At 48.3% G+C, this 25837-nt stretch overlaps 1 protein-coding gene and 1 long non-coding RNA gene across 6 annotated transcripts in view; one reads left to right on the top strand and one right to left on the bottom strand.

The window, feature by feature from the left end:
• LOC146809858 (uncharacterized) overlaps window positions 1-25837 on the bottom strand; it is a 326459-nt gene that overhangs the window by 243975 nt on the left and 56647 nt on the right. The window lies entirely within an intron of this gene.
• Window positions 1-25837, top strand: part of ABCC3 (ATP binding cassette subfamily C member 3) — a 693015-nt gene that overhangs the window by 654901 nt on the left and 12277 nt on the right. The window contains exons 28-29 of the mRNA XM_085616719.1: window positions 11292-11450; window positions 14732-14898. Coding sequence (XP_085472845.1) covers window positions 11292-11450; window positions 14732-14898 — 326 coding nt within the window. The remainder of the gene's footprint in view (window positions 1-11291; window positions 11451-14731; window positions 14899-25837) is intronic.

Here is a 25837-nt window from a genome sequence, read left to right as displayed (position 1 = left end):
TGAACATGTGAGGAACAAAGAAGAACAAAATAAATGAATAAATAAATAAATGTGACTTTTATAAATAAAAGAAGTTGAAATTAGGACAGATATTTGTTCACCATTGGCCTGGTGAACACTACTTTCACTAAGGTGCTCCCAGCTCTCTATCATTTCTTCAAACGGAAAAGGATCTTTCAGCTTTGAAGGGAGGTATATGCTAGACGTAACTGGATGAAGTGCTCTAGGTCATTCTTTGCTGCTTGGAAACAAAAATACTCTTCCTCCTTTGATCATTCTTATTAAAGTACTGCACATTGATGGTTGTTATCAGTGGCCTCTGTGAAAAACCTGCTTTGCTGTAGAGTTTTCAGATATGCTACATATTTAAGGGAGTATCAAACACTCGTCTCCAAAGGAAATAGTTCAATCCCTCTAATTCATAAAGTACTTTACAATTGGCACCTTTAAACAAGCTCTGAGGTAAACAGCCATCCAGATTCAGGCACAAATGTAGTTGGCGCCAAATCGTAATTCCAAGAATTGAGGATTTTAACTGCATATGAGAGAGAGAGAGGCAGTGCACATCGTCGAACACCAGCGCTAATAGGTTTTCAATGTCATGTGATGCGGGGGATGCCCAATGGGATAGCGAGTTTTTTATGTGACGTGAGGTGACTCCCACAGAAGTAATGAAGGGAGGAACAAGAGAAACAATGCAATGCCCATAGAGGAGGAGAGAGGAGGGAGGAGGGGTTATCACATGCTGTAACAGCGTGATGGCCAAACAATACATTCTCATAGTGAAATCGCCTGGGAGGGAGCAGGCATTTTTAAAAGACACACCTAACAACTAATGACAGCTGGTGGGTGTGCCAAATGCCGATAGAAGAGATACAACAGTTCGAAGCTCAACCTAAAAATAGGGTGCCCAAAATAGCATAAATAACCGAAAGACTAAGACCACATTTAACAGGGCAGGTTCTATGAAAGAGACCCAAAGACGTAAAGGGGGTAAGAATAAGACGGATTTACCAAAGACATGCACGTATTTATGAAGGGCAATAACAGAAACAAATGAAAAGTGATGGGCATGCTTGAAGCCCACAGAATAGATACAACATGTCTCAAAGAGTCAACGCATGCATCCTAAAAAGGATGGAGAAGACATTCCTGTGAAAAAACTTCCAAAGGAACTCTAGCAAATAGACTGGAACCTGACTTTACTGTTGGCCTCTACCTGACACCCTGAGATTCTCTAAGTGCCTTCTCCGAAGGTCATGAGGGCCGTCCAAGTATACTCCTGCGTTTTTTTGAGCACCAGAAAATGTTTGGAATTTTGTGAAGGCGTTTACCCCAAAACTCCACATATTTCGGGCGACCTGTCTGAATACAAATCCAACCAAGATTGTCAAGTCAAGTCAAAAATAAAGTTTATTTAGACCAAATGATCTATAAACCACAATACATATTTTATCATTTAAAATCGTCATAACACAAATTCTTTCCATTTACTATAAAAATTCTACTGTCATAAAACTGCATTTACACAATTACAACCAAAATTCATTAGAATTAAAAAGCTTTGGCCTTTTCATGGGTCTATACTCAGTTTATAAATTTATAAACCCCCTGCATAAATTTCCAACCAAGATTGCCATAGTAACAGATTTGATTTTAATCTAGTCTTGCATGGACATTTCTGCACCTCCAAAAAATGACTAAGTCCCATTCAATGTTGGGACTTAGAACATTATCAGTGAGAAATATAAAAAAAACTCCAGAGCTCCAGCAAGACCAACCTGCTTCAAGTATCTTGCCTTCGGTCCCACTGCATCGCTACAATCTGAACAGTGTTCAATTAAAATGTTAGCAAATTCATATCTCCAGTGTCCCTTACTGGATGTTTGTAATTTTGGGCTTATTTTCCTCATACAATTGGTTGTGGAGTTGTATTGTGTTTTGTGGGACTATTTTTTTACTGTTTATGCTCTGCTTAAATATTTACACATTGGCTTTAATTTAAGCCTGACAGCTTTATGTCCCATTCCCAGGGATTGAGCATAGGTTTATTTAATTTAATTTATGTGACATCCAGCAGGTGGTGGCCTTACACATTGAGGTGTAAACTTGTGTACCCCAAATAATAATACACTGTCCTACACCAGGCATTTTAGAAATAATGAGCACCCTGGAGATTTCATGTGACTGAAAAATTGCCAGTTCCTATTATGAAGCACTATGATTAGAAACCAATCATATGTCCCTGAGGAATTTAAAAGGATTGGATGTGTTGCAACACTTTTACCCTTGCAACTATGTTTCTTCCTGGGCTTTGCTACTTGCAGTTTGGTGTTTTTGTTTTGCAATTCTCTCTTACCTCACGCCAGGGGGAGTTTGGTGCTTTGCTATTATTTATGTCCTATATTCTCTTATACCGCAAAGAGCAAAGGCAAAAAGGCCGAATTTCCACATGCCCTGGAACTCCATGGAAATCCATCAATGCCATAAAGAAGGCAACTTTATTGATGTCATCATTGATGTTGTTCAGTTTGTTTTGATCCATCTTAAACTCATGGCTGTCTATAGCATCCATGCCTGCCTGGTGGATAATCAGATTCTTCAAAGTTAATTGAGGACTCTGTGAGAGTGTCATACATGGCTGTGGGCTGATTTGGCTCTCCTTCCTATTGAACCAGAGCCAACAAATAGAAATCAGATCAACCAAGCCTAGCTAGCAACCAGTCATGTATTTGTTACCCCAGGGATCATCACTAGAGTCTCTTGGCTAGTAGAGAACTGTTTTGTCATATAAGCCAGCAGATGTTGGAGGTGTAAGGCTAGTTGTTTTAATTGCATTTGTGATTTTAGAGAAAGGATCCTATAGCTCTGATTATGAGTTGTTGGGTATTTAACACATCTGATAACTATCAGATGTGTTAAATACCTCAACATTCGTAAAAGTTTGGTAAGTCAAACCGTTGAAATTTAATGGGGGAAAGCTTACTGTATTTACCATATCATGGGGATTTTGGTGCGTTAAATACCAAAATCCATGTTATTCCTCACCAACTCATACCTGTGGTATCGTTATTTATCAAGTGTGATAAATAACACATACACTCGTAATCAGGGCTGAGGTACACAATTTAAGTAGGAGATTGGCCCAGACTGAAGCAACTTAAATGTTTTTGTGCTTGGTAGAGGGGATGTTTGAGAGAAACTGGGAATATGTATGTCCATTGGATTCTTTTGTAGTGATCGCAGTTTGTGTGCCAACTTTTACCAATTCCAACAGTATTTTGTGAGCACACCTATTTACTAATAGGTCGGGTAATAAATATACTGGAATTGGAGAGGGTCGCAATTCGACCTACCTCATGAATATTAATGAGGTAGTTCACAAATTGCAGCCCATTTCACGACCATCTGAGGAATAGTGGCCTGCTGGGTGTAAATTTGATAACTTAAAGAAAATATCCACGCAGCCTTTCCCAAAGTAGGTAGTGTAGTCCTTCTTTTATTGTAGCAGATGATATGAGAATAGATAGCCCTTCTTCTGTTTTAATGGACGAGACGGAGAGTGCTGAGTGGAGAGGGTGAGCAATTAAGAAGCAGACATCAGGGCGAGCACGGTAAATCAAATACTTCAATGCACAAATAAGTAAGACTCTAACTTTGAGGCAAGCGATGGAGCGCACTGGAATACACTACAGCACAAAGGCCATTCTCTACCGCCATAGTGGTTATGAGCTGCATCACACCATGGAGAGAGTGATCAGTATGGCTCCCTGTTTAACACTCGTGAAAATAAAGGTCACCTCGAGCAAGGCAGCCGCTTGGTCATGGCAGATCTTAGCATTGGAGAACAAGAAGTCTCCAGCAGGGCACCTTGAGCATGCCCACCTTGTGGATCCAGCAGGTGTAACGATAGGAGTGCTGGTGACCGCACAGCATGAGGAGTTGAAAACAGAGCAGTAGATGTAAAGAAACAGACGGCTCAACAGTGCTCGCACATGCCTTGTCGTTCTACATGGAGCAAATGCTAATTCATTGTCCTTTGCACGTATAGGTTTGTATCCCATCATTGTCGACAATAAGAAGGTAATACCTTCAAGAAAATACCCACGCAGATTGAAAGTGATAAAGAAAGGTTTATTGCACAGGAGAAGCTCCAGCCACAGACTCTGAAAGGTCTCCTAGATAACTGTCTTTCACAGCCCCAGTTTCAACAATAAATATTCCACACCAAACTCTCTACAGCAGATGGATTTGTCATGGAATCAACCGAGTCCATTGAAACACAGTGCACAGTAATTTCAAAACCTAAATAAATAAATACACATTACCACACTGGGGTTTTAAATAAAGCAATCTTTTTATGTTTTTTATATGCAGTCAGTTTTCCTTTACTATTTTTTTATTTTGTGACTAGGCAGTCTTCGATTAAACCACTGCCTACTCCTTCCTAAACATGTTTTTGTCGAGGTTCAGCCCATCTGCTGGGGGGCATTCTGCAGGTTGCTTCATAATTATGAACAAATACGGAGATCTGAAAGAGACACGTTAGTGATAGATTCCTTACCTTAGAATATCCCCAGGCGTCAGACTTGATCTGGAAGGTTTCGCTTAGCAGTACCCCTGCACGTCAGTAGGTGGCATCGTGCGGCACCGCGACCGTCACTGGCGTCGTAAGCGCCAAGATGACGACACGGAGAGTACTTAGGCACCACCCATGAGCGCTGACGTCAGTTCTTTCTTTTTCTGCGCCAGCAAGCGCAGATCCGGATTGAGCACGTACCTTAGTAACTTTTTGACGACTATTTTGAGACTTTTTGTCTTCTCTCTTTTCTCCTAGTGCACGTAGAGATGCCCGTCTTTAAGTCCTGTGGGGCCTGTCACTATGTTTGCCTCTACTGCCTGGAGACTGCCCACAACTCCCGGGACTGCCGGGATTTTTTGAGCCATGGCTCCCAAGGCATTGTGGGAGTGGCGTAGGAAGTTGCTGGAGGTCCGGCATTCATCAAGGCGCCTCTCCGGGTCCAGGGGCCATTCCCGGGACCTCTCGCGGGACCAGAGCCGTCGCTCCTCAGGTTCCAAGTCTTCGCCTTCGGATTCTGGTAAGCGACGCCAGAAAAGGAAGTCGAAGAAGCATCTTTGCTCTCCAACATCCCCCCGTCGCTCCCCAGAGGTGGACGCGGGGGACGGGTACTTCGCCCCTGTGGCTCCCCTGGAGCCTGGGAGTCCCGCGGCCTACCCGCCATACCCGGGTCCATCGGCAACTTCCGACCAGGTGCAAGAATTCCTTGCTACCATGGACCGCCTTTTTAGGCCTCGGGCTCCCGCCGGCGCGCCTTCGAGCCCTGCGGTTATGTGTCCAGATCCTATTGGCCCGGCGGCTCCGCCACCGGTGCCACAGGATCCTGCGCCAGTGGCTCCGGCCCTGGCGCCACGAGGTGCGGCATTGCTGGCTCCGGCCCCAGAGCCGCCCTCTGCTCCACCCTCGGCGCCACACTGGGTGCTGTTTTCCTCCCTTGCCCCTGTTCCAGGACCATTTTGTTCCGGACTGGGATCCGCATTGGGAGACGGCGCCAGTCCGACCCCGGCCGGCGCCATTCTTGGCGCCATTCCCGATGCCGTTCGCCCCTTCTCTGACTCCGGCTTTGCCGCTGTGACCGGCTCCCTCTATGCCAGAGGCGGACGCAGACTGGGAAGGGTCCGAGGACCCTCTTGCCCGGCAATGTGACTCTGTGCATGATTGGGTGGACAACTTGGAGGAGACAGGCAACCTCGATGTCTCCTCTGACCCAGGTTTCGCCTCCTCCCCGCCTACGATGGAGGAAGGTGCCTCTTACATGATGGTCTTCCGTCGGGCGGCTGAGGCCCTCAATCTTGACCTCCCCACCGTGGCCCTCAAAACCAACCTCCTCACCGAGGTTCGCCAGACGGCGTCTACCTCGTCGGAGCCATTGCTTCCCTTCAATGACGCCCTTACCGATGTCCTCTTGGGCACTTGGCCGAGGCCGGCCACGGGGGCTCGGTGGATAAAAACTTCGCCCGGCGCCCGGTGACCCTGCCTATTTTACTACTCACCCTACGCCTGAGAGCCTGGTAATTCAGGCCTCAACATCACAGAGTGCTTTTCCTACGGTCCCGCCCGATAACGACTCTTAACGGCTGGACCAGTTTGGGAAGTGGATGTTCTCTTCGGCCAGCTTAGGGCTGCGGTTGGTGAACACTGCCTGCTTGTTGGGCCACTACTCCCACGCGGTGTGGGATGCCGTTGCTCAGCTGTTGCCTCAGTGTCCTGAGGAGGTGCAGGCTATCCTTTCTCAGGTAATTGCTGAGGGTAAGGATGCGGCTAAGTTCCCTATTCGGTGTGGGTTGGACACCGCTGACTCAATGGGCAGGGCAATTTCTACAACTGTGGCATTGCGCCGACATGCCTGGTTGCGTTTGACTGGGTTCTCGCCTGATGTCCAAAGTTCGCTCATGGACATGCCCTTTGATGGCACCCGCCTGTTTGGCAACAAGGCTGACAGTGCCCTGGAGCGCTTTAAGGATTCGCGGGCTACGGCCAAGTCGTTGGGCATTTCTACTAAGAGTTCGGCCTCTCTTGGTTTTCGTTCCTCTCGTGGCCAAGGTAGAGGCAGTCAGCCGTCCCCTCCCCTAAGCCTGTGCAAAACCAGCCCCAGCGTGCAGCGGCGGGTCAGGAAACCAGCATGCGGGTCCATCCACCTCCACCCCCGCTGCTTCTGTCTCCAAACCTTCCTAATCTGAGCTTCGGGGAGCACCCCATGCCGGTGGGTGGCAGGATCCGCCACCACCTCCCTCACTGGCGCGAGATTACATCTGACAACAAATGGGTGCTGCAGATAATCTGCCACGGTTACTCCCTTGCCACCGCATGTCGGGGGATCACTTGGCTCTTCTCCGACAGGAAGTCATGGCCCTCTTGACCAAGGGGGCCATCGAGTGTGTTCCTGGACCGGAAGTAGGGAGTGGTTGTTATTCCCACTACTTTCTGGTCCCCAAGAAGGACAAAGAGGGTCTGCGTCCTATCTTGGACTTCCGGGATGTCAATCGCTTCCTCCAGAAGGAGAAATTCAAAATGCTTACTCTGGCTCAGGTCCTGGCGGCCTTCGACCCTGGAGACTGGATGGTAGTGTTGGACTTGCAGGACGCATACTTTCACATCCCCGTCCTGCCGGCCCACCGGCGTTACCTGCAGTTCACGGTAGGCCTGGAGCATTTTCAGTTTGCTGTGCTCCCTTTCGGCCTTACAAGCGCCCCTCGGGTATTTACAAAAGTGATGGCGGTGGTCGCAGCTCATCTGCGCAGATCAGGGGTGTCAGTCTTCCCCTACCTCGACGACTGGTTGTTGAAGGCGGGCTCGCCCCAGGCAGTCGTTAACCACCTCCAGACTACGGCCGACCTCCTGCATTTGCTGGGGTTCTCCATCAACGTGCAGAAGTCGCACCTGAGTCCCTCTCAGAAGCTCCCCTTCATCGGAGCGGTTTTGGATTCAATGCTGTTTCGGGTTTATCCAACCGAGCAGCGAGTCCGGGATATTCAGGCTATGATTCCGATCTTTCAGCCTCTGTCCCAGGTTTCAGTCAGGATGACCATCCGGCTTCTGGGCCTGATGGCCTCCTGCATCCTGCTGGTGACAAATGCCAGATGGCATACGTGGGCTCTGCAGTGGGACCTGAAGCTCCAGTGGGTGCAACATCAGGGCAACCTCTCCAATCATGTCCAGATCTCGGAGGGCACTGCATGACAATTGCAGTGGTGGCTCACAAATCGCGATTGTGTAGATGGCAGATCCCTCTCCCTTCCCCAACCGGAGCACACAGTGGTGACAGATGATTCCCTCCTGGGATGGGGAGGCCACTTGGGAGAGGTGGAGATCAGAGGACTCTGGTCTCCGGTGGAGTCCCGGATCCATATCAACCTTTTGGAGCTTCGGGCGATCCAACTTGCACTGAAGGCATTCCTTCCCTCTGTTCGGGGAAGTGTGGTGCAGGTGTTCACGGACAACACCACCGCTGTGTGGTATTGAAACAAACAGGGTGGGGTGGGGTCCTGGACCCTATGTCAGGAGGATCTGCGCCTCTGGACATGGCTGGAACATCAAGGCATCACCTTGGTGGTTCAACACCTGGCAGGTTCTTTGAACGCCAGGGCGTACAAACTCAGCTGCCGGTGCTTGATGTATCACGAATGGCATCCAAACTCGGACGTGGTGCAAGGTCTCTTTCAGCAGTGGGGAGAGCCTTCGTTAGATCTATTCGCCACCGAAGAGAACGCACAATGTCATCAGTTCCACGCGTTGGAATTTCCAAGGCGGGGCTCGCTCTGCAACGCTTTTCGTCGCGAGTGGAGTTGAGGTTTATTGAACGCCTTTCCGCCTATACCACTTCTGCCCAGAGTGCTGAAGAAGATCAGGCGCGACCACCCAAGTCATCCTTGTGGCTCCGGATTGGGCACGAAGATACTGGTATCCCGAGCTACTCAGCATGGCGATCGATCCCCCGATCCGACTGCATCTTCGGGAGGATCTTCTGTCGCAGCAGCAGGGGACGGTCCTCCACCCGAACCTGTCCAGCCTCCACCTCCATGCGTGGAGATTGAGCAGCGACAGTTGACAGCTTTCGATCTTCCTCCTGAAGTCTGTGATGTCATCTTGGCAGCCAGGCGTCCCTCCACTAAAACGGTATACGCCTGTCGGTGGAACAAATGTGTGGCATGGTGCACAGCGAAGGCTGTGGATCCTCTTTCTGTCCCTCTTTCGGAAGTTCTTCTGTTCCTGCTTTCCTTGGCCCGGCACGGCTCTGCTCTGGGCACTATCAAAGGTTATCTTTCTGCTATCTCCGCCATTCTCCGGCTTCCTGATCAGCCTTCTCTTTTTAAGTCTCCGGTTGTTAACCGTTTCCTGAAAGGCATTACACACATGTTCCCTCCAGTTCCGTTTGTGATGCCTCAGTGGGACTTGAACCTTGTTTTTGACTTACTTGATGTGCGCTCCCTTTGAGCCGCTTCACAATTGTCCTTTGCGTCTTCTCACCTTAAAAACTGCTTTCCTGGTTGCTATCACCTCTGCCAGAAGAGTGAGTGAGCTCCAGGCCCTTGCTTCCAAACCTCCTTTCTTTTCTGTTCATTCGGAAAAGGTGGTTTTAACTCCTTCAGTGCCCATGACGAGATGGTCTCGTCATGGAGCGCGGTTGCGCTGTGCCCATGACGAGACTATCTCGTCATGAACCCCGCCCGCTAATGAAAGGGCCGGCACAGGGCGGGGAAAGGGCGGGGCACTCAAGGGGTTAAGGACCCGTCCTTCTTTCTTGCTGAAGGTTGTTACACCCTTCCACATCGGGCAGACCATCACTTTGCCCACCTTCTTTCCGCCTTCACATCCTTTAAAAGAGGAAGAGAGGCTCCACCGTCTGGACCCGAAACATGCGCTCTCGTTCTATCTGAAGCGCACACAGCGGTTTTGGGTGGATGACCAACTCTTTGTTGGCTATGTGGGCGCCAAAAAAGGTCGGGCCATGCACATGCAGACCATCTCTCGGTGGGTCGTTCTATGCATCAAGGCCTGTTACTCGTTGGCTAAGAAGGAGCCTCCTGTGGGGCTGTGTGCTCATTCTACCAGGGCAACGGCAGCCACTACTGCCTTGGGATGCTGCGTTCCCTTGCAGGACATTTGTCAGGCAGCTACGTGGGCCTCGCTGCTCACGTTTACCAAGCACTACTGCCTTGACAGTCAAGTCTGGAGGGACGGCTTCTTTGGCCGTTCCGTGCTCTGTGACTTTCTGGTGTAATCTTGTTCGCAGACCCACCACAGGGGTTGGTATTGCTGGGGTATCTATTCTAAGGTAAGGAATCTATCACTAACGTGTCTCTTTCAGATGCACAAGTTACTACTTGTGTAACAATATATCTGTAAGAGACATTAGTTAGTGATAGATTCCTTACCGCCCCACCCATCCTCCCCGTTCTGCAAACTGCTTACTTGGGTTAAGGTCATCCCTCTTAGGGCCCTAGTTTTCTGCACCAATGGTCAGTATCTTGCAGGCTCTGCGTTCCTGGCGCGGAAAGTCATGTACAGAACTGACGTCAATGCGCATGAGTGGCACCTAAGTACTCTCCGTGGCGTCATCTCGCCGTTTACGATGCCAGTGACGGACATAGAGCGGCACGACACCACCTACTGACGCACAGGGGTACTGCTAAGCGAAACTTTCATGATCCAGTCTGACACCTGGGGATATTCTAAGGTGAGGAATCTATCACTAACTAATGTCTCTTACAGATATGTCGTTACTCAAGTAGTAACTTGTGCTTCTGCTGATATATTTTGTCACTACTCCTATTTTTAAATTACATAGCTCTCGTCATATGCCAGGTGCCCATTATTTAAACTGATAATTGCCTCTCTATCAATATGCTATAGTCAAGAGGGAAATTGTTGTAGGCAGTGCCCAAGTAACAGATTTATATGGTAAACCTATTTAAAACAGGCCCTGTTTGTCGTATTATTGAATTTCTGAAACTCACCTTGGCAGGAATCTCCTTTTGCGTTACTCATGATATTTAGTGAATGGTAAATCGTGGGCCGGATTGCGAGTGGTTTGTTGTTTTCTGACCCCTGAGTAAATCCCGGTTTTCGCAGGGGTCGAAATTGCAAGTTTGGATCAATTTAATGCATCAAATAGTTAATCGGATCCATTAAATACCTCAATCTTCGTTAAATTTTGGCACCAAATCTGTCAAACTTTAACAGGGGAAAACATAAAGGATTTAACGTATCATGTGAACTTAGTTAATTAAACACGAAATTCAGCATGGCTTTCCCCAGAAACCCATAATAGGTGCTATTTATTGCATTCAATAAATAACATACACCATGGTATTGTTATTTATCAGGTAAGTAGCACCTACACTCTTAATCAGGGACTTGACCTACTAAGACTATGGACCTTATTTAGGTTTTAGAAGACGGTACTTCGTCCATCAGTGTGATGGAGGACATTACCTCCACCACCACTCGGACAAACTACTCCAGCGAGTTTTCAGAGGAGGCTTTCTGTTGACGGAGCCAAAAGGAATGGAAAGCCCATCTTTAGATGAGGTAGGAGAGCCTAGAGTGCCCTTTTTGCCAAACCATAAATCAAGCCCTATATTGTTTTATTAGGAATATTTGAGGTCATAAAATGCAATAGCATTGTATTTGTGTAATGTTAGAAGCAGTGGCTTTCCAATCCTCAATGCAGTAATACTTTTACACCTGATTTTATGTTTTTAATTTTTAGGTTGGAATAGTTGGAAGAACTGGAGCTGGAAAATCTTCAATGACACTCTGCCTGTTTCGAATCCTGGAGGCTGCAGAAGGCTCCATTTACATAGATGGTGTTAATATTTCACAGATTGGTCTTCATGACTTGAGGAAAAAGCTAACTATTATTCCACAGGTACAATTATTGCATTTACTTCAATATTTTTGGGTAAAAATGCCACTTGTACAGAATTCACAAAATTCAGTGCTGCAATATCAAGAAATAAGGACACATCATCATTTCAGCATCTACAAACAAATAAAGTTTATCCACAGTAGAACAAGTTGAGCAACAAATAGATTTTTTTAAAAAATAATACATGATAAATATGTTTGATATCAAGTAATATTTAATGGCTTATTTGCTCCTTACTTCATTGCTTCATTCAACCCTTTCATCTAAAAAGTAAATCAACTGGAATAAAACATTAATTGGAGCAACCATCGTTTTTCGTATTTGACATTTAGGGTCCTATTCGGAGTACGGCAGTTTTGAAACTGCCCTACTGTTGTTGGTGGTCCGAATGCCACCTCCTCAGCGGTCGGACCACCTGATTACGAGGTGTGCGATCAGACTACCGTATGACTGCCACCACTAACAGGACCGTAGCTCCTGTGGCAGTGTGAATAGCAGTGATCAAGGAAGACAGTGCAGGCAACGGCACCGCTGTGGCTATTATGACCGAGCTTTCCGCCGAGCTTTCCATGGCAGCGACACCACCATGAGAAAGTTGTCGGAAATGCAGGTAAGGGGCCACAAACAGGGCCCTAAGGCAATTTAGCCCATGGGGACTGTGGCTGGGGGCACGTATTGTGCCCGCTGTATGCACTGTCTTGGGTGCACTATGTGCCATGCATAGCATGGTGCATGACAACAGTGCACCTAACATGCAAGTGGTGCTGCACTGCAACAGCATGTACTTCAGGCTCTCTCTATGAGCCGACGCATGCTGCCCCCGTGGCACTGCCGCTGCTGTAACTCCGCTGCCGTTGCGGGCTGGCGGTCCACCCGCACATCTCAGAAATGGGCACTTAATTTTGAGATTCACGGAAGCAGTGCTGTGTCTTAAGTTTTTAAAGTAGGATTCCAGAAGATGTGTAAAAAGTGAATCCTCATACCTGTCTAGAAATAGTAATGTAAGATTTTTATCGACAATAATATTGCACTTGTGTAAAGAAGCATGGAACACATATTAATGAGATCTTATGCAAAATTTGTTGTTTAAAAATAGATTGTATCTTTCAACAGTCCCTGCCATCATAACACTTGCTACTGCATCTCTTCTACTGCATCGCCTGACATTTTTTGGGGGTACATATCGAACTTCACTCTTTTTTCGTTATTTTTTCAGTTTAAATTGCCCATGCGATATTTTTACCTAAATAATTCTCACCTATTCCTCATTTTATACCACTTGCCATTCACAATGTAATATTTGGCAATGTAATGGAGGTGACGCAGTGGCCAGGCAATGTAGTGGAGGTGAAGAAATGTAGCAGAAAATGGGTGAGCAGTCCCTTGATTTTCTGTCTGCCTCAGAAGAGAATTTGGAAAATAACAAAACTTAGCTATAGACCCTTAAACAAAAAAGAGAAGGTCAAGGCTGTATCAAGGCTGCATAAAGCCAGTACAGTTTACATGCCTAGTAGGGAAACTAAATGTAGGAGCAAAAGAACTAGCCAAGTACATATTAATGACCAGTCTGCCCTATAATATAAAGCAAATTGCATTAGCGATTACTCATCAAAATTACTCCCCCAAACCATCACCCTACTCCGTGCTCGCCAATGTGGCTTCAGATGCTGAAAGGGGAGTGACATATCATAGATCACATGAAAAAAGTAATGGAAAAGAGCCTGCTAAAAATGTACAGTCAGCACAGTAATAGAGTAATCATTCATGACCAAAAGTGTGGTTTATTAAAGAGCACTTTTGTAAAATGGGCCAACCCTTTGTATCAAACTTGATGTTTGAATGCTTTATGTTATGAAACCAATGCACTGCACCCATAAGTGCCACCAGGAGCTTTCTAAAAGACAGAAAATAAAAACAAGCACATACAATACATATGGGAAAAAAGGGAAAACAAAATTATTTAGGGAGGGTCGCATAGGTTATAATTATTTTAAAGTATGTGTTTTACTATGAAAGGTGAATCCCTACTGGACTACTTTTGGTATAGTATTCGTAGATGTGTCTATTATTAAGAATTCCAACATTTGATAGTACAATATATGATTCATGTGGCATTGTGAGATGACAATATTTATATAGTTCAAATTTCACATGGATCATGTACTTATACTTCCAATTGTAGTTCAGAATGTGTGGCAAGAGGAAAATTGAAGTGGCATGTATATTTTTCATTATATGTGAGATTTTTGCTCTCTATGCCTATTCCAATCTCTAAGACCAGCCATATTCAAATCAGAGTTGATCATACCAGCCAATCTCCATCTGCCGAAAAACATTCCGGCAAGGTCCCCTCCAGATAGTAACACAAGCAATGGGAGACCATTTTCGACCTAGGTGTACTATATGGTGCCGTTTGGGTCCTATGGCAAAGTCCACAGGTGAGCCATGTCTAGGCATATTCAGGGAAACAAGCAATGATGTGTATTAACTCAAGCATTCCAACCATTCACTTTTTTGACGCTCCAAGTGTGATTGTTATGTTCAGACAAGAGTTTCTTGCTCACAGTGACACAGGACTTAAGCCACTCCGGTTTTTGGTGGTCTCACTCAGAGGGTACCTGGAGTGGCACTTTTATGTATTATAGGTCCAGTTGCAACAGAACCAAGCCTGATGGTGTCTGATGTGGCACAGTGGGCACAAAAAATAATAATGAACTGGAATGCATTCTGATTAATTATCAGTGGTTGAGATTAATCCAAGCATTGCGCCTATCTCTTATTTGCTGATATTCATGGAAAAGGGAAAAGAAACATGAACATGGTGTTTCGTTAGTGTTATAATTCTTTGTCACTAACATTTACTGGTTAAAGGACATGTAATTAGTGTGTGAACCGGCACCTTCTTGAATAATGAAGTGAACTTGTTTCAAAAACAAGCAAATATCGACAAAGTTAAAGGCAAAGCAATAATTGCATTATATAGTGTACACCCCCGGGAATAGAAACCCATTTGCTGCTCTCAGATTCAGTGGTTATAATATCTCTGTAGATGCCAACACTGTGTATTAACCCTCGGAACCATCTTGCTATCTTGGGTCTTTGCTGATCTTCTGCTAGTGGTTGTTTTAGTCGGCTGGCAACATGTTCTACTTCTGGACGCACTAGTGTTACTTAAAGCAGATAACAGAATTTTGCTATATTAATCACCCAAATGATCATGAACATCAGGTTTAACAACTATGTGCTGCCTCACCTTGCTGTGTGTTTTCATTTTTGTATAGGACCCGGTCCTTTTCTCTGGAACACTTAGAATGAATTTGGACCCATTTGAAAAATATTCAGATGAAGAAATATGGAATGCCCTTGAACTGTCACATTTGAAAAATTTTGTTGCTAACCAGTCAACTCAACTGAATTACCAATGCACTGAAGGAGGAGAAAACCTCAGGTAATAAATGTTTGCTGTAGCTTGTTCCTGCTTTTAAATTAATTGCATAAATGTTTCACGTCAACTTGTGAAAGACAATAGTTAATGGGAAGTTTACACGATGCGTAGTGTGGTGTATTAGGTACTGGCGCACCCCAATTTGATAAGCTATTTTCTTTCTATACACGACTCTCCAAATAGAACCAGACCTCTTGGAGAATATACTAGGGTTCGCCTCACATTCATTTTCACACAGGAATCTCAATCAGGAATCTAAATGTGGTGTTCGAGCTACATCTAAAAACAACCCAAACAGTTTACAATTGCAACTGTGACAGATACACCAATCTGCCTTATCAGCCCATTATCAAATCAAATCAAATCAAAGACATTTCTAAAGCGCACTACATACCCGTAGGGTCTCAAGGCGCTGGGGGTAGGGTGGGTGCCGCTACTGCTCGAACAGCCAGGTCTTCAGCTTCTTCCTGAAGGAGAGGTGGTCTTGGGTCAGGCGCAGGTCGGTCGGGAGGGAGTTCCAGGTCTTGGCGGCCAGGTAGGAGAAGGACCTTCCTCCTGTAGTCGCTCTTCGGATGCGGGGGACCGCGGCGAGGGCGTGGTTGGCTGAACGGAGGTGGCGTTTGGGAGCGTAGAAGTTGATTCGGCTGTTGAGGTAGCTCGGGCCTTGGTCGTGTAGGGCTTTGTGTGCGTGGGTGAGGAGGCGGAAGGTGATTCTTTTGTTGACGGGGAGCCAGTGTAGGTCTCTCAGATGTCCGGAGATGTGGCTGGTTCGTGGGATGTCGAGGATGAGTCTGGCTGAGGCGTTCTGGATCCGCTGGAGTCTCTTCTGGAGCTTGGCGGTGGTACCGGCGTAGAGGGCGTTGCCGTAGTCCAGTCGGCTAGTGACGAGGGCCTGGGTGACTGTCTTCCTGGTCTCGGTGGGGATCCACCAGAAGATCTTCCGTAGCATGCGTAGGATGTTGAAGCACGCCGAGGAGACGTTGTTGACTTGTCTGGTCATGGAGAGGGAGGAGTCCAGGACGAAGCCCAGGTTGCGTGCATGGTCTGTCGGTTTGGGTGCGGTGCCCAGGGCGGGAGGCCACCAGGAGTCGTCCCAGGCGGAGGGTGAAGAGCCCAGGATGAGGACCTCCGTCTTGTCTGAGTTCAGTTTCAGGCGGCTGGTCGTCATCCACTCGGCTACCTCTTTCATCCCTTCGTGCAGGTTGGCTCTTGCGGCGGCGGGGTCGTTGGTCAGGGAGAGGATCAGCTGGGTGTCGTCGGCGTAGGAGATTATGCTGAGGTTGTGTTGGCGTGCGATGGCCGCGAGGGGGCTCATGTAGACGTTGAAGAGGGTGGGGCTCAGCGAGGATCCTTGGGGGACGCCGCAGATGACTTCGGTGGCCTCTGACTTGTACGGTGGTAGGCGGACTCTCTGTGTTCTTCCGTCGAGGAAGGAGATGATCCATTCCAGAGCCTTGTCCTGGATTCCGACGTTGCTGAGGCGCTGTACTAGGGTGCGGTGGCAGACAGTGTCGAATGCCGCGGAGAGGTCTAGGAGGATGAGGGCCGCTGTTTCTCCGTTGTCCATCAGGGCTCGGATGTCATCGGTGGCGGCGATGAGGGCGGTCTCGGTGCTGTGGTTGGCTCGGAAGCCAGACTGTGAGGGGTCGAGGGATCCATTCGTCTCGAGGAAGGCGGCCAGCTGCTTGTTGACGGTCTTCTCGATGACTTTGGCTGGAAACGGGAGGAGCGAGATGGGGCGGTAGTTCTTGAGTTCGGTGGGGTCCGCTGTGGGTTTCTTGAGTAGAGCGCTGAGTTCGGCGTGCTTCCAGCTCTCGGGGAAGGTGGCGGTGTCGAAGGATGTGTTGATGATGTCTCGCAGGTGGGGTGCGATGACAGCGTCGGCCTTGCTGAAGACGTGGTGAGGGCAGGGGTCGGTCGGTGATCCGGAGTGGATGGAGTTCATCGTGCGGATGGTGTCTTCGGTGCTGATCGGGGTCCAGGCGTGGAGGGTGGTGGTGGGGGGTGGTTGTTCTGTCGTGGTGTGCGTTGGTTGGTTGTTGAAGCTGTTGTGTATGTCCGCGATCTTGTTGTGGAAGTATGAGGCGAGGGAGTTGCAGAGGTCTTGCGATGGGGTGATGTCGTTGTTTCCTGCGCTGGGGTTGGATAGCTCTTTCACGATGTTGAAGAGTTCCTTGCAGTTGTGTGCGTTGTTGTCCAGCCGGTCCTTGAATGCTGTTTTCTTGGCGGCGCGGATCAGCTGGTGGTGCTTCCGGGTGGCAAGCTTGAAGGAGGTTCTGTTGTCCGGTGTAGGTTCCCTTCTCCAGACTTTCTCGAGGGCTCGGCAGTTCTTCTTGGAGCTCTTGAGTTCGTCGGTGAACCATGGGGCTTTCTTGCTGCCGGGTCTGCTGGGCGGGGTCCTCAGCGGGGCGAGCTCGTCCGCGCAGTTGCTGATCCACTTCGTGAGGTTGTCGGCGGCCTGGCTGGGGTTCGCTGAGCTGGCAGGAGGGTGCTGGCTCAGGGAGGTGGCGAGCTGGTCGGCTGTGATCTTGTTCCAGCTTCTGCGGGCAGCCTGTTGCTGGTGGTGGTGGGTCGTCGTTCTTTTGAAGGTGAAGTGGACGCAGCTGTGGTCCGTCCATTGAAGCTCTGTGGCGTGGCTGAAGTCGATGTCTGTGCAGGAAGAGAAGACTGCGTCGAGTGTGTGTCCGGCGAGGTGGGTGGGGGTGGACACCAGCTGCTTGAGTCCAAGATTGGCGAGGTTGTCGAGCAGGGTGCTGGTGTTGCGGTCGTTGTTGTTCTCCAGGTGGAAGTTGAGGTCCCCCAGGAGGATGTAGTCAGCGGAGGGGAGGGCATGCGGGCTGACGAAGTCGGCGATGTCCTCGCTGAATTGGGTGCGTGGTCCCGGAGGTCGGTAGATCAGGGTGCCTCTGAGGGTGGTCTTCGGGTCGGTGTGGATCTGGAAATGCAGGTGTTCGGCAGTGGTCAGGGTGTTGTCGGTGCTGGTCGTGAGACGGATGGTGTTCCTGTGGATGATGGCGATGCCTCCTCCCATCTGGTTGGCGGTGCGATCCCTCCGGGTGATCTTGTAGCCCTCTGGGATGGCGATGGCGATGTCGGGAGCTGAAGAGGCGTTCATCCAAGTCTCCGTGAGGAAGGCAACGTCCGGGGCTGTGGCGTCTAGGAGGTTCCAGAGTTCGATGGCGTGTCTGTGGACGGAGCGGGTGTTGAGCAGGATGCACTTGAGGTGGGTGCTGCTGGTGTTCGACTTGGCGGGTGCTGGTGCGAGGCAGGTCCGGATGCAGGTGAACTTGCAGGCGTGGCAGCTGAAGGGTCCGTGGGTGCGTCGTGGTGTGGCTCGGTAGCATCCTGGGAATCGGCCGGTGTTGAGTGCGATGAGGGTGGCGGCGGTGTATGTCAGGCGGGTCGGTCGGGGTCCTCGTGGGCCAGGGGTCCTGGCGCTGGGCGCGATCCGGTCGCGGACGGGCGCAGACGGGCTTACCTTTGGCGCACCTTCGGCGCTCAATCGGTGCTCCCGCTGCGCGCGTCCGCTGCGCGGTCGCTCTGGGGACGTCATAAGAAGGGAGCCGGTCGGGAGGGTCTGCGGGGAGGCGGGAGCGCGGTCCAATCGGCTGTCGGGGGCGGGGCCACGGGCTGGGGCGGCGGGAAAAGCAGGTGTGGGCTCGGCGGCCCTCGGGAGGCTGGGGCAGCGGGAGCGGCAGCAGGCACAGGAGCGTGGGGGTGACCAGGCCTAAGGCGCTGTGGTCACTCCCTAGATCTTGGTCTGGCTCCCCTTAAGAAGGGAGCCGGTCGGGAGGGTCTGCGGGGAGGCGGGAGCGCGGTCCAATCGGCTGTCGGGGGCGGGGCCACGGGCTGGGGAGGCGGGAAAAGCAGGTGTGGGCTCGGCGGCCCTCGGGAGGCTGGGGCAGCGGGAGCGGCAGCAGGCACAGGAGCGTGGGGGTGACCAGGCCTAAGGCGCTGTGGTCACTCCCTAGATCTTGGTCTGGCTCCCCTTAAGAAGGGAGCCGGTCGGGAGGGTCTGCGGGGAGGCGGGAGCGCGGTCCAATCGGCTGTCGGGGGCGGGGCCACGGGCTGGGGCGGCGGGAAAAGCAGGTGTGGGCTCGGCGGCCCTCGGGAGGCTGGGGCAGCGGGAGCGGCAGCAGGCACAGGAGCGTGGGGGTGACCAGGCCTAAGGCGCTGTGGTCACTCCCTAGATCTTGGTCTGGCTCCCCTTAAGAAGGGAGCCGGTCGGGAGGGTCTGCGGGGAGGCGGGAGCGCGGTCCAATCGGCTGTCGGGGGCGGGGCCACGGGCTGGGGCGGCGGGAAAAGCAGGTGTGGGCTCGGCGGCCCTCGGGAGGCTGGGGCAGCGGGAGCGGCAGCAGGCACAGGAGCGTGGGGGTGACCAGGCCTAAGGCGCTGTGGTCACTCCCTAGATCTTGGTCTGGCTCCCCTTAAGAAGGGAGCCGGTCGGGAGGGTCTGCGGGGAGGCGGGAGCGCGGTCCAATCGGCTGTCGGGGGCGGGGCCACAGGCTGGGGCGGCGGGAAAAGCAGGTGTGGGCTCGGCGGCCCTCGGGAGGCTGGGGCAGCGGGAGCGGCAGCAGGCACAGGAGCGTGGGGGTGACCAGGCCGAAGGCGCTGTGGTCACTCCCTAGATCTTGGTCTGGCTCCCCTTAAGAAGGGAGCCGGTCGGGAGGGTCTGCGGGGAGGCGGGAGCGCGGTCCAATCGGCTGTCGGGGGCGGGGCCACGGGCTGGGGCGGCGGGAAAAGCAGGTGTGGGCTCGGCGGCCCTCGGGAGGCTGGGGCAGCGGGAGCGGCAGCAGGCACAGGAGCGTGGGGGTGACCAGGCCTAAGGCGCTGTGGTCACTCCCTAGATCTTGGTCTGGCTCCCCTTAAGAAGGGAGCCGGTCGGGAGGGTCTGCGGGGAGGCGGGAGCGCGGTCCAATCGGCTGTCGGGGGCGGGGCCACGGGCTGGGGCGGCGGGAAAAGCAGGTGTGGGCTCGGCGGCCCTCGGGAGGCTGGGGCAGCGGGAGCGGCAGCAGGCACAGGAGCGTGGGGGTGACCAGGCCGAAGGTGCAAACCCACCAGTCCCGAGCTGAAATAGGACCTGTTGCCACTCAAGCAGAAAATGTGAATACTTGTAAAGTGTAACCTGCTCAATCACTGCATTTTGAAAGATAAACACGCCTGTCTCCAGTGAGCTCCAAACGTGTTCTGTATTCCATCATGAATTAAACGTGAGCAGAAACTTTTAGTTCTTTTCTGAAGGAACTACTTCAGGGCTGTTACCAATTCATACAAAGTATTTGTTTATTAAAAACCTGATAAAATGTAGGTAATTTTATATACAATTAAACACAATTTAAAAAACAAACTCATTTGTCATCCTTCATAAATTGGCACACTTTTTAAATAATCACTTTTTTACAGGTAGGGAGAATAGTGCAGCTAAAAGTAAGCACACAGAGCCCCAGAAGGCCGTAGCACCCAGTGGGGTCGAAATATAACCCATTGCCCTTTTATTTACTATTCCACAGTAAGACAACTTAATAAAAGCAAGGTTATTACAAATAATTAACCTATGGGCCAGAGATCGTGAGTGGGCCAGGACGAAATTTATGTTATGCTGGTCTAATCTCCCCTAATTTTGCTAATTTCATTTCATGCCTTTTACGTTAAATTCCAAAAAGTACAAAATTAGACCACATCACAAAATTGCCTGATGTTTGTGGCAAAAGTTAAGAGAAAGTGCGCTGGAACAAGGCAAACAACCAGCACACAAGTGGCTACTGTTTATGGCGCTTGTCATTTTTTTTTGTTTTTAGAGTTCTTGGGTCCAAAATGGATGCAAGGTTGCATTGTGCACTAAAATAGATCAGCTTTGTTTTTTTGTGTTATTGTGTAATTACACATAACTTTTTTAAAATTTCAAAGTAATGCAGATTTCATACACCCTCCCCTTATTGTGAGTCCCTATTGGTCAAAGTATATGTTATTTGATGAAAGGCAACCATTGGAAGTAGGGAAGTTGCTGAACTCACTGTTAGCTATTGGAACACTGGAATATGGAGCTAGGGTTTTAGGTCTCCTTTTATTGGCAATATCTCCATAGCCATACCACATTGACAGATGATTTGACCAGAAGGCAACCCTCATCTTTCAGGCGTAAAATCCTGATGTCCCTCTCGGCTTTATCTTATGTTGATATGGGCTCTCACCTGTGAGTGTCAAAACAGCTTCCAAAGACCTGGTCTTGTTATTATATAACTTCTTACTAATTGTGGCCCGTTTTAAAAGACCTAATCACAGACAGGTTGTGGGTATCTGTTCGAATTGTGAGTAGAACAGAGTGGGCAGACTTACCATCATTTTAAAGAGCCATGTAAAGGGATCAGTGCTGATATTGAATCGAAATTCAACTTCACAATGTCTGGCTATCAAGACATCTTCTCCTCACACTTGAGTAATTGTACTAGTTTAACTCCCTGATCTGTTGAGGGACGTTTACTATCAAAAACTGTGATTGGTGATAGTACAACAGTTTTCATAGGGGATTTAAAGATACACTTTGATCAAGGCACATACCTCATAATGTTGGGAAATATTCACAGTGTTAAAATCTTAAAGGGGATACCAATAGCCCAACTCACCAGAAGGACCACAAACTAGAGATAAGATTTCCAGATTCACCTCGTTGCTAAAATGAAAGTCTATTATACTGCCCCAGTCAGATTGCTGGGCCGTTCCATTTGTGTGGCTGTTTGACAAAAAAATTAACAATAATAAATTAACAAAAGAGGACATTGGCATTCGTAATTGGAAAAAAATGTCTCTGAACACTTTGTCTTAAGGTATTCATTTATCTAACAGCTCTGCTGAGCAACATCCCCAATATATTCAGATCAAATACACTGAAAAGCTAAGAAATGCTCTTGCAGTAGTTATACCTCTGATTAAGAAGCAAGTTAATAGAAAATATGCAATAATCCATGGATCACTGCTGAATTAAACAATGAGGGAAAATCTAACACCTTCTGTGGAACAATGGTATATAAGAGGAAAGATGTAACTGGCAAATGGTGAATCTATATTACAAAATAGCCATAAAGAAAACTAAATCACTATATTATATAAGTCTGGGTGGTGAAGTTTGCGGAGATTTCCGCACTCTGCGTAATGCGGAGCTCACGAAGTTCTGAAAAACTCTGCTCCGCGTAGCAAAGTGGAGTTTTTTCCCCTTGCTCTCGTTCGTCAATGTCAAGTTGGTGAGCCCGAACGTGGAAAATCAACTTCCCGGCGAGATTTCTCAATACAGGCAGTCAGATTTGTCATTGGGAGTGGTCACGTATGCTCGCGACCGCTTGTGTTGAGAAACTGTCAGTTTGCATTGAGAAAGCTGCCACTCAAGTAAAAATCTCCTCGAGTGACTGAAAAGAAGCAGCACCTGCTTGCGCTGTGCATGGTGCCGTTCACGATGATTGCACAGTGCAGACATGCACCTGGTATTGAAAAACACTGTGAACTGCATTTATGCAACACACTCCTCTGCTCGCGGAGCTCCGCAGAGCATGGCAGAGTTTTTTTTGCACTTCGCGGAGTATCGCATTGCAGAACTCCGCAAACTCCGCCCAGGCTTAATATTATACTAACACATTTTACACTACCAATATACCAGCATGATTTATCTCCACATTGAATAAATTCAAAGAGCCTTGTGGTAAATAAAAATTCCTTTACCGGGACTGAATTTGATACAGAAACATTATAAAATAGCTCAGTAAAATGAGAGGCAGAATCCGTGATATTAGAGTTTCGGAATGGGCTTTATTCCAATAATCGATTATAATCGGATGCTTCAAGTTCCATCACCACGGGGGTTCAGGAAGTGAAGTATATACTTTATTGACAAGAAGTAACTTTTATAGTACATACATTATAATGAAGTGAATACAGTAGGCGTAACAATTGATAAGGAAATTGACGTTTGGTCTGCGTAACCGAAAATGGGTGTAATAATGAGTAAAAAGGAACATGATTGGTTATGATGTCATACATAGGTGGATCTATAAGATAATACTTGGCCTAAATGCGCGCGCAGCAGTATGACGTGTAATTGACGTGTAACTAGGGGGTGACGGGGATTTGACATTTAGCTCTATATGTGGAGACGAGAAGTCTGGGGGGTCAAGTCAACCTAATCCCAAATCATATCTAACATCCTATGTTTAAAGAACTATGTTATCCACAAAAGAAGGACTCTCGGACAGAATCTATTCTATACTGACTGTGCGTGCGTGTACAAGCGTCTAAGTGTCTACACTGAATGCGAGGGGGTAGGAATATTCCATGGTAACAGGGCTATGAATTACTTGCATGAGGACAGAGAAGTTGGACCTTTTTGCTTGGTAACTGGAAGAATGTTTACTTAAACTACTAGGCAGGAATGCATCGGCTGAGGGGGAGGCAGATAATTCGAAGGTGAAATACAGTTTTTGGCAGAGAGTAGGCTGATGTCAGGCTTCGTGAGCCGCGCAGAGAATGAGACAAAGTTCATGGTCACAGATGCAGGCTCGGACTGGAGCTTTCAGAGACAGAAGGCAAGAGGAGTTTTGATGACAGAATCAGGGCCTACTTGCCTGGACTGTAAAGTGGCATAAGTGAACCATATAAAGCCGATGGCCTTTCATATTTAGGAATGGAATATCCGGCCTATTCATGGCGGATCTGTCAAAGGACATGTTGACGGTGGACGCGCATGTGTTCGCGTCTTCATAACTGGAACTGGAGGGAACATACATGTACTTGTGACATGCACATGGAACCGTTGGGGTCCAAGATAGGGGACATAACTGACCAGAAAAATCCATATTTCCACAGCCTAATCAATCATGTTTCATAGAGGCATTATTAAAGAAACCAATTTGCTGGTTATTTCTCTGGGAGGATCATTTTGTTATCATACCCTGAATGTTCAGAAGAACTTTATTTCTACCTAAAATAGAAACAATAGCCATTCCACTTATTGATGGATGTTTCCCTATATTGAGCCATGTCAACGAAGGTGACCTAGAAGTTATAATGAGCAAACATACTCCATTGGGATCCCGGTAAGATGTGAGGATGATTATTAACAACTCATTACAGACAGGGAAAATGCAGAATGAATTAAAATCTACCTCTGTCATTTGCATTCTCAAAAATGTATAAAATACATAATTATTTGCTAATTATAGCCCTATGTCCCAGTTGCCAACTTTTGAGAAGGGACTCTACAACCAACTACAGGAATTTTGGAAACAAATACCATTCTGCAACTTTCCCAGGCTGGGTTTTTTTCAAGGAGCAGTAAAGAAATAGTAGTAATTGCAGCAGTAGATGATCTCAGACCTCCAATCGAGGTATCCTTGAGACCTTCATATCACACAACTTCTCTGCAACATTTGATACCATAGACTACCAGACCTTGATGGACCCGCAACTAAAGGTAAAGATAAGTCTAAGTGGTTGGTCTTGGTGTGCAGAACATGGTGCTATGTTGGTTTGAGGATTTCAAAAACTTGTTGTAGGAAGCTGGCTCTGTATATACTATACCAAAGTGAGGTATGTTAATGTTAATATTAATATAATTTATAGAGCGCAACAAATACCCGGAGGTGTCCTGGCGCTTCCTGATTCTCTAAGATTGGCAAGGTAGAAGCGGAGAGAACCTACTCTTTAGAAAAGAGCCAGGTCTTCAGTTTTTTACGAAAATGTAGGAGCTCAGTGATGGTTCTCAGATAACGAGGCAATTCGTTCCAGGCCTTCGTTGTGCCGTGAATAAAGCTTTTGCCGCCCCAACGAGCTTTCTTTATACGCAGCACCCTAGCCAGGCAGGCTTCTTTAGACTGCAGTAATCTGCCTGGGACATACCAGCGCAATCTCCGCTGTAAATACTCTGGACCTATGCTGTGTAAGGCCTTGAAGGCTAAGCACAGTGCCTTGAATTGTATACAGCTCTTTACTGGGAGCCAGTGTAGGGCTTTCCTTTCCTTAAAAACGGAGGAAAAACTTGAAGGGCCCATAAGTAATCTAACTGCTGCATTCTGAAGTATCTGTAGTTTTTTTTAATCCTCTTAGTTGAATGTTAAGGTAGAGTCCATTACAATAGTCCAGTCTGGACATTACCAGTGCACTGACTACAGTTTGTCTACTTTTCCTAGGCAGTGAGGACAGGACTTTCCTCAGCATTTTAATGATATAGCTGGTTTTAGAAGCTAACGCATTTACTTGAGGTCTTAAGGTCAATTTGTCATCGAGTATTATTCCCAGGTTTTTAACCTTTCTGGTTGGCAAGGGAGCATTCCCCATTGAATCCGGCCACCAGGAGGGAGTCCAAAAACTAGTGTTATTCCCAAACAATATCACCTCAGTTTTCTCTGAGTTCAGTTTAAGGCAATTGTTGGCCATCCAATTGTCCACTGCTAGCATGCACTCTTGAAAACGTCCTTCCGCATCAGCCTCTCCCTCCGGTGTCAGAGATACTACAATTTGAGTATCATCTGCATATGATGTAAGGCCAAAACCAAAGGCATCTATCTATAACTGGGGCCAGTGCACTAACATAGATATTAAAAAGAGTCGGACTAAGTGAGGATCCTTGCGGGACCCCACAAGGCAGTGAAAAGGGATTGGACTGAAAGTCCCCGAGGGCAACAATCTGTTTCCTGTCCGCAAGGAAGGATCTTAAAAGATCCCAGGCCTTCCCTTGAATTCCACAGGTGTTTAGACGGCTCAACAATATGGAGTGGTGAACCGTATCGAATGCTGCGGACAGGTCTAACAGAATCAGTGCCGCCCTCCCTCCCTGATCCACCGCAACCCTGATCTCTTCCGTGGCTTTTATGAGGCCCGATTCCGTGCTATGACCTGGCCTAAAGCCATACTGGGTCGGGTCCAGCACTTGAGTCTCATCCAAGAACTGGCTCAGCTG

This window comes from Triturus cristatus, chromosome 7, assembly GCF_964204655.1.
Source record: "Triturus cristatus chromosome 7, aTriCri1.1, whole genome shotgun sequence".
NCBI classification, from domain to species: Eukaryota; Metazoa; Chordata; class Amphibia; order Caudata; family Salamandridae; genus Triturus; species Triturus cristatus.
This window is presented reverse-complemented; position numbering and strand designations above follow the sequence as displayed.